The sequence below is a fragment of the Otolemur garnettii genome, unplaced genomic scaffold (genome assembly GCF_000181295.1).
Source record: "Otolemur garnettii isolate 467f Iridium unplaced genomic scaffold, OtoGar3 scaffold00006, whole genome shotgun sequence".
Lineage (NCBI taxonomy): Eukaryota > Metazoa > Chordata > Mammalia > Primates > Galagidae > Otolemur > Otolemur garnettii.
Genome location: NW_003852401.1, coordinates 20,247,089 through 20,261,140, shown reverse-complemented (window position 1 = coordinate 20,261,140; position 14,052 = coordinate 20,247,089). Strand labels below are relative to the sequence as shown.

The 14,052-nt window shown below is 48.0% G+C and overlaps 1 protein-coding gene across 1 annotated transcript; it reads right to left on the bottom strand.

Moving 5' to 3' along the window:
- Positions 1-4,977: 4,977 nt before the first annotated feature.
- Positions 4,978-6,866, bottom strand: APEX2 (apurinic/apyrimidinic endodeoxyribonuclease 2). Its single transcript, XM_023508293.1, has one exon. The coding sequence runs from the start codon at positions 6,776-6,778 to the stop codon at positions 5,222-5,224; it is 1,557 nt and encodes a 518-aa protein (XP_023364061.1). The 5' UTR covers positions 6,779-6,866; the 3' UTR covers positions 4,978-5,221.
- Positions 6,867-14,052: the final 7,186 nt, after the last annotated feature.

Genomic DNA, 14,052 nt, shown 5'->3' with positions numbered 1-14,052 from the left:
GGCATTGTGGCAGGCATCTGTAGTCCCAGTCACTCAGGAGGCTGAGGCAAGAGAATCGCGTAAGCCCAAGAGTTTGAGGTTGTTGTGAGCTGTGACACCACGGCACTATACCAAGGGCAACATAGTGAGACTCTGTCTCAAAAAAAAAAGTAACAAGGGAAATAGGAGAGCAGAACCGTTCTTTCTTTTTTTTTTTTTTTTGAGACAGAGCCTCAAGCTGTCCCCCTGGGTAGAGTGCCGTGGCATTATAGCTCACAGCAACCTCCAACTCCTGGGCTCAAGCGAGTCTCCTGCCTCCGCCTCCCAAGTAGCTGGGACCACAGGCACCCGCCACAGCACCCGGCTATTTTTTGGTTGCAGCCGTCATTGTTGTTTGGCGGGTCCGGGCTGGGGATTCGAACCCGCCACCTTAGGTGTACGTGGCTGGCGCCTTAGCCGGTTGAGCTATAGGCGCCGAGCCAGAACAGTTCTTTCTTTCTTTCTTTTTTTTTGAGACAGAGTCTCACTATGTCACCCTCCGTATAGTGCTATGGCACAGCTCATAGCAAACTCAAACTCTTGGGCTTAAGCAATTCTCTTGCCTCAGCCTCCCAAGTAGCTGGGACTACAGGTGCCTGCCACAATGCCCAGCTATTCTTGTTGTTGTTGCAGTTGTCATCATTGCTTTAGTTGGCTCTGGCCAGGTTCGAACCCACCAGCCTCGGTGTATATGGCTGGCACCCTACCCAGAGCTTTCGGCACTGCCAGCAGAACAGTTCTTTAAGGAAATATCCTCACTGCTCTGCAGAATTGCTGGCATTTCTGTAAATAAAGTGAAACTGTTGCTCTCTCTTCTACATCTCCTTTAATTGATTTGGGTTACGGGTGGACCAACACCTTAGTCCAACAATAGGAAGATGTGTTCGTGAGTCCTAGAAGACACAGCCTTCAATTCACCGTGTTGGAATCAGAACCACCGAACCTACCTGTGTCTTGATATTGTATGTCTCAGCCTCCAGAGACACAATTTATTGCGTGCCAATAAATTTCTGTTTATACCAGTCTGTGGTATTCTGGTATAGCAGCACTAAAAGGTTAAGACACAGTTACATTTTAGGATTTACTCAATGATTCCTGCTAGACTAAGATTCTTTCTCCTTTTTTTTGGAGATAGAGTCTCACTCTGTTGCCCCTGTTAGAAGTGCTGAGGCATTAGCCTAGTTCACAAGAACCTCAAACTCAGGGGCTGAAGTAGTCCTCCTTCCTGCCTCAATCTCCCAAGTAGCTAGGACTACAGGCACCTGCCACAACATCCACCCAACTAAGGATTCATTATTTCAAATTCAAATAAATTCTGTACTCCCTAACCTTAACTTTAGGCTTTCTTTGAATATAGTGTAATTACCCTATTTTTAAGTATTTCTAATTACTAAAAAGTTCATTAACAGACACCTGGGGAACAGTTTTAGATCACTTAATATAAATGAGATGGCTTCTACCATAATACAAATCTTTTGGTGAGTAGCTGGGTGCTCCAAATGTGACCTTCCTTTGGTGTGTTCTGAATGCTACGAGACTTTGGTGATAATGCATCACATAATTAAGCATAGTTTGAAGCAAATTAGTAGGAGATTCTTGCCATCCACTACTGCCTGGCACCACCAGAGGAAGGAAATCTGGAGGCTTATGGATCAATACATAGATGGTTTTAAGTTGATAGTACATACGGGGATTATTGGGGGCTACTGGGCTTTTGTTTTTCAAATGGCCATGTTTTCTATTGTGCTTATATTTGTACTATATGGACCAGTGGAAAGATGTAGCCTATGCTTGGGGCTAGATACCTGGCAAGGTAGTATTTACTCTAAGAGCTGGTAAGAGAGCCTTGAGCTTGTGTGGCACCTGTGGCTCAAAGGAGTAGGGTGCTGGCTCCATATACGAGAGGTGGTTGGGTTCAAACCCGACTCCAGCCAAAAAAGAGAATGAGAGTCTTGAGCTTTAGTGGCCCTTCCACGGTGCGAATATGTTAAAAAACAAAATTTTTAACAAGTTTAAACATTGAATTGACTTCAAATGGAGATTTATTAATTAGGAAGCATCTCATTTAAAGATTTATTTTTTGACAGTTTCACTTTGTCGCCCTCAGTAGAGTGCCATGGTATCACAGCAACCTCCAGTCCCTGGGCTTAGGCGATTCTCTTGTCTCAGCCTAACTTCTTTTATTTTATTTTTTTGAGACAGAGCCTACTGACTCACCTTGGGTAGAGTGAGTGCTGCAGTTTGCTGAGGCACTTCCTAGAGTTAAGTCAGGGTCCCTCCTTTGGTTCTCATCTGTCCTAGAACTCCTGGTCACAGCACCAATGGAATAGAGTGGTAACTGTCAGTATCATCTTTCCTTACCATGCTAGGAGTTTCCAGATAGATTCATTTCTCCAGTCACAGCACATCCTATACTTAGGGAGTGGTCCAGGGCAGGGCAGCTTCAAATTATGTCAAAAGACTGCTTCCCAATCTATCATACATCCTGGCACCCACAGAAAGATGGCAACTTTTATGACACACACTGGAGCAGAGAGGAGGCTACTTCTGGCCTGAAGCACCTGGAAGGGTTGAGGGTAACAATATCATGGCCCATCTGTACCGTGACATAGGCATTTGGAAGATCAAGTCTAATTCTTTTCCTCTCCTTCCCCTAACACCTTCAGGGAAGTTGCTGGTAGCCTGGAATGAAGTGGCCTCCCAAGTCCTGCTCTTTTAGGATATGTCTGTGGCAGCCTGCAATTTCTGTCATTGTCCTGTGTACTTTAAGCTCATGAGTGAGCAGGAGCACACCTACTTTGGGAACATGGGGCCCCAATGTGTCACCACTTACGCCCAAGAAGCCAGTTGCCTTGGATCCCCACCCGACCTGTACTCACTTGGGGCTGGACCTCCTCCTGTCCTCTGCTTTGTGTGCCTCTAGCTGACTGAAGTCTAAAAATAAAACAGCAAACGGCAGCACTTTTAGCCCTTTATTGGACAGAGAACAGACAACTGCACTATACCCAACTCCCTCCTACAAGTGGCAGATGCATGAGAAAACCAGATCACTTGCTGGCCTGACCATTCCATTTTATTGACAGGGAAACTGAGACCTAGAAAGAAGGAAATGCCCAAACACTATGCATGAGTTGCACAAAAAGCTGGGACACTCAGTCGACTTCTTAGAATTGGCTTTTCCCAATGAGTCAACAAAAACCCAGAGACTGACTCTTCACTGGTAGACTGGACATGTGGACCCTGGCTAGCACTTGAAGCCAGGAGAGAGTCAGCCCTAACCAAACTGCCTGGAGAGAAGTGGTTCCCCAAAACTGAGGAGGTATTTTCCAGAAGGGGGAATAGATGTCTTCATCAATCTATTATCCTCTTTCCTGCACACAGCATCGATTTTTTTTTTTGGAGAAAGAGTCACTTTGTCACCCTGGGTAAAGTGCTGTGGCATCACAGCTCACAACCACCTCAAACTCTTTGGGCTTAAGCAACTAGTACTACAGGCACCCATCACAACACCTGGCTGTTTTAGGGGGCCAGTTCACTGTCCCTCAGACTGTTGGAGGGTCAGACTATGGGTCCCAGGACGAGTTGGCTGCTAAGCAGGACAGGCAGCAGCAGCAAAAACACCTGGCGGGCCGGATAAATGTCCTAGGCGGGCTGCATGTGGCCCGCGGACTGTAGTTTGAGGACATCTGTATAGAACAAGACTCACCAGCCCTGTTTTCCAAAGTGATAGAAGAGGCTTGGCTATAGCAAGTGCCATAACCAGAACCAACCTTTCTAAGTCATAGTACTCAGGAAATATGTGCATAGCATAGTTGGACTAATGACACTGTTTGCCTAGGAAGCCATATTCCCTGAGACTTCTGTGATCACCATGTCTTGCCTGGCAACTCTGAGAGATGAGGGCTCTATTTCTTTCCACCCTGTAACCCATTTGTGACAATTGTGGAACATATTCATTGGGAAGCTGTAGTTTAAGACTAAACAATCTGGCTCGGCGCCTGTGGCTCAAGTGGCTAAGGCACCAGCCACATACACCTCAGGTGGTGGGTTTGAATCCAGCCCGGGCCCGCCAAAGCAACAATGATGACTGCAACTAAAAAATAGTCAGGCATTGTGGCGGGCACCTGTGGTCCCAGCTACTTGGGAGGCTGAGGCTGGAGACTCGCTTGAGCCCAGGAGTTGGAAGTTGCTGTGAACTGTGATGCCATGGCACTCTACCCAGGGGGATAGCTTGAGGCTCTGTCTCAAAAAAAAAAGACTAAACAATCCATCTCCCTTGCTGATCTAATCTCAGCTGTGCAGAGAACCCCTACAGCCAAGCAGAGCTCTTTATGGTAAGTACCACTCCTCCTTCTTCCCCTCTCCCTAGGAGTTATATGATCAGGCTGTAGGCAGCTGGCAAACCAACTTTTTTTTTTTTTTTGAGACAGAGTCTCAAGCCATCACCCTGGGTAGAGTGCTGTGGCATCACAGCTCACAGCAACCTCCAACTCCTGGGCTTAAGCAAGTCTCCTGCCTCAGCCTCCCACATAGCTAGGACTACAGGCGTCCGCCACAGGGCCCAGCTATTTTATTTTTTGGCTGCAGCCATCATTGTTGTTTGGGCGGCCCGGGATGGATTCGAACCCACCAGCTCAGGTGTATGTGGCTGGTGCCTTAGCCACTTGAGCCACAGGGGCCGAGCCATGGCAAACCAACTATTGAGATAGCTTTTCTAACGCAACCTGATGGAGCAAATGTCCATTCCACATGGTACCCTGAAACAAAGACGCAGACTTTATGCATAAATATATTTCTCATCAAGGACACAAAGAGTTTAAAAATCACAACTTCCTGGGCGGCGCCTGTGGCTCAAAAGGGTAGGGCGCCAGCCCCATATGCCAGAGGTGGTGGGTTCAAACCCAACCCTGGCCCAAAAAAAAAAAAAAAAAAAATCACAACTTCCTGAGGCAGCTGATTCCCATGTACTTGTGACAGGAAAGTATGTCACAGGATTAAGGCATAATTAAGCTTCACCAACAAGAAGGACCTAGGCAGGAAGAGAGAGGACAGAGGAGGAAGAGAAAAAGGAAGAAAAAGGAAAAAGGGGGAGAGGACAAAGAGCCCTGGATACAGCACTGGCAGCACTGGCAGCTCAGGAGGAGAGCTGGCCTCAGATCATGTGCAGAGGTGACCATGCTGGACATCTCAGGGCCTCATTGGTTCAGCTGGATCCTTTCCAGAGGAAGAAGTTGCAGCGAGAGGAGAGGTCAGTGGGTGGACCCTGAGGTCTGGCACAAATGTAGAAGCAGCGGCCCAGGTTGGGTCCTGGCTTCTTCACAGTACGCATCACACATGGCTCCCTGTGGCCACCACAGAGGGGTGTGGGCATGGGGCCCCCCAGCACAGATTTCCAGAATGAAGTTCGTACCTCCTTCTCATCTTTGGCCTCTGAAGCCTTGGCCTGTTCCTCTACCACTTTGGTTGTTGCCTCCTCTTCCGAATTCTTTGGGGTAATAAGAGCACCCATGAGTGGCAGGCTAGGCAACTCTAAGTCAGGAGAGGCTTTGGGACGGCAGGAGGAAGGTTGGAAGTAGCTCTTCAGACTTTTCTGGCCTCTGTTGGAGCCAGTCTGACTGGGCCGAGACCTGGTTGAGCGTAGGTAGCCTTTGTTTTGGCACTTCTGCACCAAGGTTTGATCACTGAGCTGCAGTGCTGACTGCTCCAAAACAGGATCTTGTTCAAGAGGAACTAGGAAGCGAAGGATCTTGAGCTGGGTGCCTGCAAACTCAGGGAGGAAGCGAGTGCACAGAGGTGGGCACTGTTTTGCAGGCACAGGGGACACATTTAAGACTGCACCCACGGGGCAGTGATCAGAGCCCATGACGTCAGGCAGCAGAAAGGAGGCCTGGAAAGTGTCTATGACCAGCGTCCTGTCACCCAGCACATAATCAATTCGGGAGCCATAGTTGAGATGGCGGGCACCAGTGACCACTGACCAGCAGGTGAAGGCCCCTTTCTGCTTTGGTTGGAAGTAGCGGTAGCTATCAATGAAGGGTCCTACATGGGAGCCAGACTGGCAGCCCAGGTTACTGAGCAAGCCATCCATCCATTTCCGTCCTGGGTCCTCTTCAAAACTTTCCAAGTTGACTGCGTCCCAGTGGTCAATGGGGCGGTGGGCTGTGTTCAGGTCACCCAGAATAATCACATGGCTGCCAGCTGCCAGGAGGGCTTCTGCTCGGATCTGCAGCAAGCGATAGAAGCGCATCTTAAAGGCCAACCGCTCAGGCTTCCCAGGGTCCACACGAGGGCAATACACGTTGATTAGCGTCAAGGTCCTCTCCTTCCCTTCCTCTGTGTGGATCTTGTGCTGTGTGAGGAGGGCACGGCCCTCACTATCCAGACCCCGGAGCTCCTCTTGGGTGAATTCATCCATATTTCCATAACAGCCCACGTCCCCTTTCTGAGTGGCAAGCAGGCCACTCAAGCCTTCTTCAGCCGCCACCGGAGTAGCGCAGTTCTTACAGAAGGTGGCTACACCGGAATAGCCACTACGATTGCGGCTGAAGCTGAAATAGGAGTTATAGCCCTCAACGATAGCCAAAGGCTCTGTCAGTACATCCCTGGTCACTTTGGTTTCCTGGAGACAGATAATATCAGCATTCAGCTCGCTCAAAATGCGCCCGATGGCCACGGGGGCACACTTACTGGGTTCCCGGTGTACCTCACCTTGCAGGGGCCTCCGAATTCCATTGATGTTCCAGCTCACGACGCGCAACATCCTCGCAAACGATAACACCTACCAGCCCGCGCCAACTGAGGTCCAAACCAGCAAACAGCCTACCTCTCCGAAGGGCGCCATGTCCCACCTCCCGCGCGCGTTTACGCAGGCGTTCCCGAGCGCCCTACGAAACTCACGCAGGGCGGGGCTTCGAGCTTCTCAACTCTCATTGGCGGGATGGACGCTGTAAGGGCGCGGGCGTCTGGAAGGAATCAATGGCGACTGGAAGGTCTTCGCTTGGGCTCTTGCTCTTCTGGTCACACATTAGCTGACACAGCTGAGACCGCGTTTTTCCTCTTCCCAAAAGTTCTCTTGGTGCTTCCACCTACTTACAAGCGGCATTATGTGACTTTTTAAAGTGCGGAACCCTGAGCGGAACAGCGGGGCGCCCGAAGCCCCGCCCACAGCGTGACGGACTGCTCTCCCCTGCACTGGTTGGACTTAGCTGAAATGATGGTAGTGTGCCGGAGAGTCTCTAGCATAACTGCTCAACTTTGTTGTTGTAGCCCCCAAACAACCATAAGTAACACAGAAATGAACAGGAATGCCTATATTCCAGGGAACGTTTATTTCCAAACATTGACAGACCAGGTTTGGCCTGACGCTGTAGTTTACTGATTCCTGGTTTAAATCATTACTGTCAACAGAAGTCAAATAATGCGAAAATATTAATTGTAACAACGTAATTAGTATTTTTCTGAAATGAGGGCAAACAAGGAAATAAAAAATTAACTTACGAATTATGTGTCTTAATTTCATTAGTCTTCCAAACATCAGCAGTGCATAAATAGAATGCTTGACCAGGTTTGCAATATTTAATTTTCCTTGATAACTTTCTAAGAAAAACAGTAGTTTTTTTGTTTGTTTTTTGAGACAGTCTCACTTGGTCATCCTTGGTAGAGTGCCTTGGTGTCTTAGCTCACAGCAACTTCAAACTCCAGGGCTCAAAAGAATCTCTTGCCTCAGTCTCCCAAGTACCTGGAACTACAGGCCTCAATCACAACGCCCGATTTTTCTTTTTCTTTTTTTTTTTTTTTGAGACGGAGCCTCAAGCTATCCTCCTGGGTAGAGTGCTATGGCATCACAGCTCACAGCAACCTCCAACTCCTGGCCTCAAGCGAGTCTCCTGTCTCAGTCTCCCAAGTAGCTGGGACCACAGGTGCCTGCCACAATGCCCGGCTATTTTTTGGTTGCAGCTGTCATTGTTTGGTGGGCCGGGCTGGATTCAAACCTGCCACCTGAGGTGTATGTGGCTGGCACCTTAGCCACTTGAGCCACAGGCACCGAGCCTATTTTTTGTTTTTTTAAGAGACTGGAGCTGAGGCGTGTCTGGCTCTTGCTTAGGCTAGTCTCAAACTGGTGAGCTCAGGCAATCCACCTGCCTCACCCTCCCAGGGGCTGGGTGCTGGGATTATAGGCGTGAGCCACCGCTCCCAGCAACAATAACTTTTTACATATCTTTTAGGTTTTTAAGTATGAAGTTAAACTAAAACACATTATGGGGCGGTGCCTATGGCCAGCCCCATATACCAAGGGTGGCAGGTTGGAACCCGGCCCCGGCCAAACTGCAACAAAAAATAGCTGGGCGTTATGACGGGCACCTGCAGTCCTAGCTACTTGGGAGGCTGAGACAAGAGAATTAGCTAAGCCCAAGAGCTGGAGGTTGCTGTGAGCTGTGACGCCACAGCACTGTACCAAGGGTGACAAAGTGAGACTTTGTCTCAAAAAAAAAAAAAAAAGAGAAACTGGAATATATATAGACTATACAGTAGATAAACTTGGAATAAAAATTGTAGATTAATTCCGGATGCAATGGCTCACGCCTGTAATCCTAGCACTCTGGGAAGCTGAGGTGGGTGGATTGCTCTGAGCTCACAGGTTCGAGATCAGCCTGAACAAGAGCGAGACCCCCCCGTCTCTAAAAGTAGCTGGGGCTCGGCGCCTATAGCTCAAATGGCTAAGGCGCCAGCCACATACACCTGAGCTGTCGGATTCTAATCCCGCCTGAGCCCGCCAAAAAACAATGACAGCTGCAACCAAAAAATAGCCAGGTGTGGTGGTGGCGCTTGTCGTTCCAGCTACTCATGAGGCAAGAGAATTGCCTAAGCCCAAGAGCTGGAGCCTAAGCCCAACAAAAAACCACATTATGGATTGGCCCCTGTAGCTCAGCGGCTAGGGTGTCAGCCACTTACACCGGAGCTGGTAAATTCAAATCTAGCCCAGGGCCTGTGAAATAACAATGACAACTACAACCAAAAAATAGCTGGGTGTTGTGGTAGGCACCTGTTGTCCCAGCTACTTGGGAGGCTGAGGCAAGAGAATCACTTGAGCCCAGGAATTTGAGGTTGCTGTGAGCGATGACATCACTGGAAATATACTGAGGGCAACAAAGTGAAACTGTCTTAAAAAAATGCATTATATCATATTTAGTTTATTCATTTTTTTTTTTAAGAGACAGAGTCTCACTCAGTCTCCCTTGGTAGAGTGCCTTGGCGTCACAGCTCACAGCAACCTCCAGCTCTTTGGGCTTAGGCGATTCTCTTGCCTCAGCCTCCCAGCCTGGGCCTACCAAACAATAATAACAACCGCAATCAAAAAATAGCCGCGTGTGTGATGGGCACGTATAATCCCAGCTACTTGGGAGGCTGAGGCAAGAGAATTGCTTTAGCCCAAGAGTTTGAGATTGCTGTGAGCTATGACGCCATGACACTCAACCAAGGGTGACATAGTAAGACTCTGTCTCAAAAAAAAAGGACCGTGGATGATTTACAATCAACCAAACAGAAGTGTGACTCCCAACCCAAAATTAGAGTGATGCCCAGGTAACCTCTGGAAAAAAATTCAGACTCTAAAATTTAAAGGGCTCATATAGGAAAGCTGAAAGGTGGGTAAGGTTAAAACAGAGCCCAGACAGGCACACAGGCTTTATTTCTGATTTCCACCTAAATCAACAAAATTATCCTGAACCAAAACCAATTCAAGAACTGAGACTGAGAAGCTGGGCGTGGTGGCTCAGTTTGAGCTTGCTTTGAGCTGAGGCCAGGGCACTTTACTGAGGGCAACAGAGTAAAACTGTCTCAAAAAAAAAAAAAAAAAAGAACTGAGATTAACTGCGGCATCCTGAGCAGCGGAGTTGAAGAACATCATAAGTCTTACTAAGGGTGTACACTCTCTTCATCCTGTTTCAACTCTGCTGTTTTCAAGGTCTACTGTTCCCAACCCCGCTATTCCCAGAGCTTTTCCAGATTTGGCCAACACTAGCACTTACACTAGCACCTCATTTTCATAGATTGCTCTGAAAACTTGTTATCACTATTACCTTGTTGGAATTGTGTCATTTACCTTTGGAGTCTGAGAATCTTCCTTTCAATAAAGGACAGAATAGATCAAGTGACTGAACACATCACTAATAAGAGAAAAGTCCATTAAAAATAACTCAAAAAGTGTGAAAAAGTAGCATATTCTATCTGTAAAATAGGATAATGATAGTTCCTCCCTCATTCATGTAAAGTTGTCCATGTAAAGCACTGGGAATAGAACTCGGTAAAAACTGAAGGATCATTAATTCAACAAGCAGATGATGTGATCAAGGCATGTAGAATATATCAATCTACTCAGCTGACAAAAATTCCTTCAATGTGGAGTCAAATCTCAGTGGAGGGATGGATAATACAAACATCATGCAAAATAAATAAATAAAGAATAGAGTATGGGGCAGCACCTGTGGCTTAGTAGGTAAGTGCCAGGCCCATATACCGATGGTGGTGGGTTTGAGCCCGGCCCTGGCCAAACTGCAACAAAGAAAAAACATGGCCAGGCGTTGTGGCGGGCACCTGTGGTCCCAGCTGCTCAGGAGGCTGAGGCAGAAGAATCGCCTGGGCCCAGGAGTTGGAGGTTGCTGTGAGCTGTGCGATGCCATGGCACTCTACTAAGGGCAATGGGGTGAGACTCTGTCTCTAAAAAAAAACAAAAAAAAAGAATAGAGCACGTAGGAAATGGTAAGTCCTACAGAAAAAAGGAAAAGTAAGAGGTCAGGAGTGCTGGGTGGTGGGTGGCAATGCTAAACAGGTTTAGCAGGTGATCCTGCTAAACAGAGGATCATAGTCCTCTTTGAGACGATGATGAGACATGAACAAACACCAAGGGAGATGAAAAAATTAGTCCAAAAACTCTGTGACAAAGAATGTTCCAGACAGAGGGAGAAGCATTGGGATCTTAGAGGTGACAAGTCCAGTGTAGTGTGAAGGAGTGAATGGGAGGAAAGGGGTAGGCTGAGCTCATGAGGCTGTGCTGGGTGTCTCATGTGTGGCCCTCTGGACCATGTTCACCTTCCTCCCACCGGTTCTATGCCCAAGAAGGTGCCTTCTGTTGACTACACCTTTGCCATCTGGCTTCCCATGGAACCTCCTGATCAGGTACCTACAGAAGGGAGTGAGAGCAAAGAGAGTGAGGTCTGGGTATTCATTGCTCCCTTTTAGGCAAGATTCTCACAGGCTGGCTGCATTCCTTTCCTTCAGCAGAAGGGTCTATTTCCATACAGGGGCTGCCTTCACAATCCTCTCTGTTTCCAAGTTCTGGGACTCACTCACTGCCTTGTCCCTTCAGTCCTAGGGATAGTATCAGAGTCCTCCTGTTACTGGAGCTCACATCCTTTGAGATTTCCTTTCGTCTCCTCACACCTTTGAAAAATAGCTCTTTTTTTTTTTTTTTTGAGACAGAGTCTCACTTTGTTGCCCTCAGTAGAGTGCTGTTGTGTTACAACTCACAGCAACCTCAAACGCCTGGGCTCAAGCAATTCTGTTGCCTCAGCCTCCCAAGCAGCTAGGACTACAGGTGCCTGTCATATGCCCAGCTATTTTTATTTTGAGACAGAGCCTCAAGCTGTTGCCATTGGTAGAGAGCTGTGGCGTCACAGCTCACAGCAACCTCCAACTCCTGGGCTTAAGCAATTCTCTTGCCTCAGTCTCCTAAGTAGCTGGGACCACAGGCGCCTGCCACAACACCTGGCTGTTTTTTGGTAGTTGTCACTGTTGTTTGGCAGGCCTGGGCTGGATTCGAACCCACCAGCTCTGTTGTATGTGGCTAGCACCTGAGCCGCTTGAGCTACTGGAGCCGAACACCCAGCTATTTTTAGAGATGAGGTCTCCCTCTGGCTTAGGCTGGTCTCCAACTTGAGAGCTCAGGTAATCCACTGCCTCGGCTTCCCAGAGTGCTAGGATTACAGGTGTGAGCCAGTGCGCCTGGACCCCAAAATAGCTCCTCTCTTAAATTTTCCTCAAACTATTCACATTTGAAGCTGGTTGAGGTGGCTCAGGCCTGTAATCCTAGAACTCTGGGAGGCTGAGGTGGATGGATTGCTTGAGCTCACAAGTTCGAGGCCAGCCTGAGCAAAACGTGAGTGCCTGTCTCTACTAAAAATAGAAAAACGGAGGCAAGAGGATCATTTGAGCCCAAGAGTTGGAGCTTGCTGTGAGCTATGACCCCACAGCACTCTCCCCAGGGCAACAGCTTGAGACTCTGTCTCAAAAAACAAAAGAACAAAATTGGGCAGTGCCTGTGGCTCTGTGGGTAGGGTGCCAGGCCCATATACTGAGGGTGGTGGGTTCAAACCCTGCCCCGGCCAAACTGCAACAAAAAAAATAGGCAGGCACATGTAGTCCCAGCTACTTGGGAGGCTGAGGCAAGATAATTGCCTAAGCCCAGGAGTTGGAGGTTGCTGTGAGCTGTGTGACGCCATGGCACTCTGCTGAGGGTGATAAAGTGAGACTCTGTCTCTACAAAAACAAACAAACAACAATAAAAAAAACAAAATTACTCACATTTGAATGTATGCCAGCTGTTTTCTGCTAGAACCATGACTGATGGAAATCAGATCATTCCAGGCCTGGAATGTCTTTATAAAGGTTTTGGTTTTTAATCTGCATGAAATCAGAAGCCATTATAGTGTTTGGTGCAGAGTGATACGATCTGATTTAGCCTTTAAAATAATCGCTCTGGCTGCTGTGTTGAGACTAAGGGGTAGGTGAGGAGGAGGAAGGGTAGAAACAGAGGCATCTGTTAGGGGCTCCTAATGTAATAATCCATCTAAAGTGTTAGCTGTAAATGTGGTTGAGAAAAGTTCAAATTTGGAACATATTTTAAAGGTCGAACCAACATGATGTCTTAATGACTGAATGTTGGATTAGAGAAAGCAAGCAGGTTTTGGCCTAAACAACTAGCAGGATGGAATTGCTATCCTTTGTGATGTGGAAGGTCAGGGTAGAGCAGGCTTAGGGAAGAAGATCATGAGTTCAGTATTAAAACATTAATTTTCAGACGTTTGTTGAGCATATGTGTGGCAATGTCAGCATAAAAGTATGAAATTGGAGAGGTGCACAGCAGGTATAGGAAATTTAGGCTTGGCGCCTGTGGCTCAAGTGGCTAGGGCGCCAGCCACATACACCTAAGGTGGTGGGTTTGAATCCAGCCTTGGCCTGCCAAGCAACAATGACGGCTGCAACCAAGAAATAGCCAGGTGTTGTGGCGGGCGCCTGTGGTCCCAGCTACTTGGGAGGCAGAGGCAGGAGACTCGCTTGAGCCCAGGAGTTGAAGGTTACTGTGAGCTGTGTGATGCCATGGCACTCTACCCAGGGGTACAGATTGAGGCCCTGTCTCAAAAAAAAAAAAAAAAGGAAATTTAAAGCCATGAGACTTGCTGAAATCACCAGGAAAGTGAGGATTACATATACAGAATAGAACCACGAACTAAGCTCCTGGACACTCAACATTAAAGAACTAAGACAGCAGTTCTCAACCTATGGGTCGCGACTCACAGGAACTGTATTAACTATTAAAGGGCTGTGGCATTAGGAAGGTTGAGAACCACTGAACTAAGAGAAGAGAGAGAATTAGCAAAAAATACTGACAAGGAGCATCAGGGGCAGTAGGAGAAAACCAAGGAAATGGCTGTACTGGAAGTCAAGTAAAGAAAGCATGCCTGGGCAGGCATGGTGGCTCTCACCTGTAATCCTAGCACTCTGGGAGGCTGAGATGGACAGATTGCTTAAGGTCAAGAGTCTGAGCTTGGCACCTGTGACTCAAGTGGCTAAGGCGCCAGCCACATACACCTAAGGTGGCGGGTTCGAATCCAGCCTGGGTCCGCCAAACAACAATGACGGCTGCAACCAAAAAATAGCCAGGTGTTGTGGTGGGCACCTGTGGTCCCAGCTACTTGGGAGGCTGAGGCAGGAGACTCGTTTGAGCCCAGGAGTTGGAGGTTGCTGTGAGCTGTGATG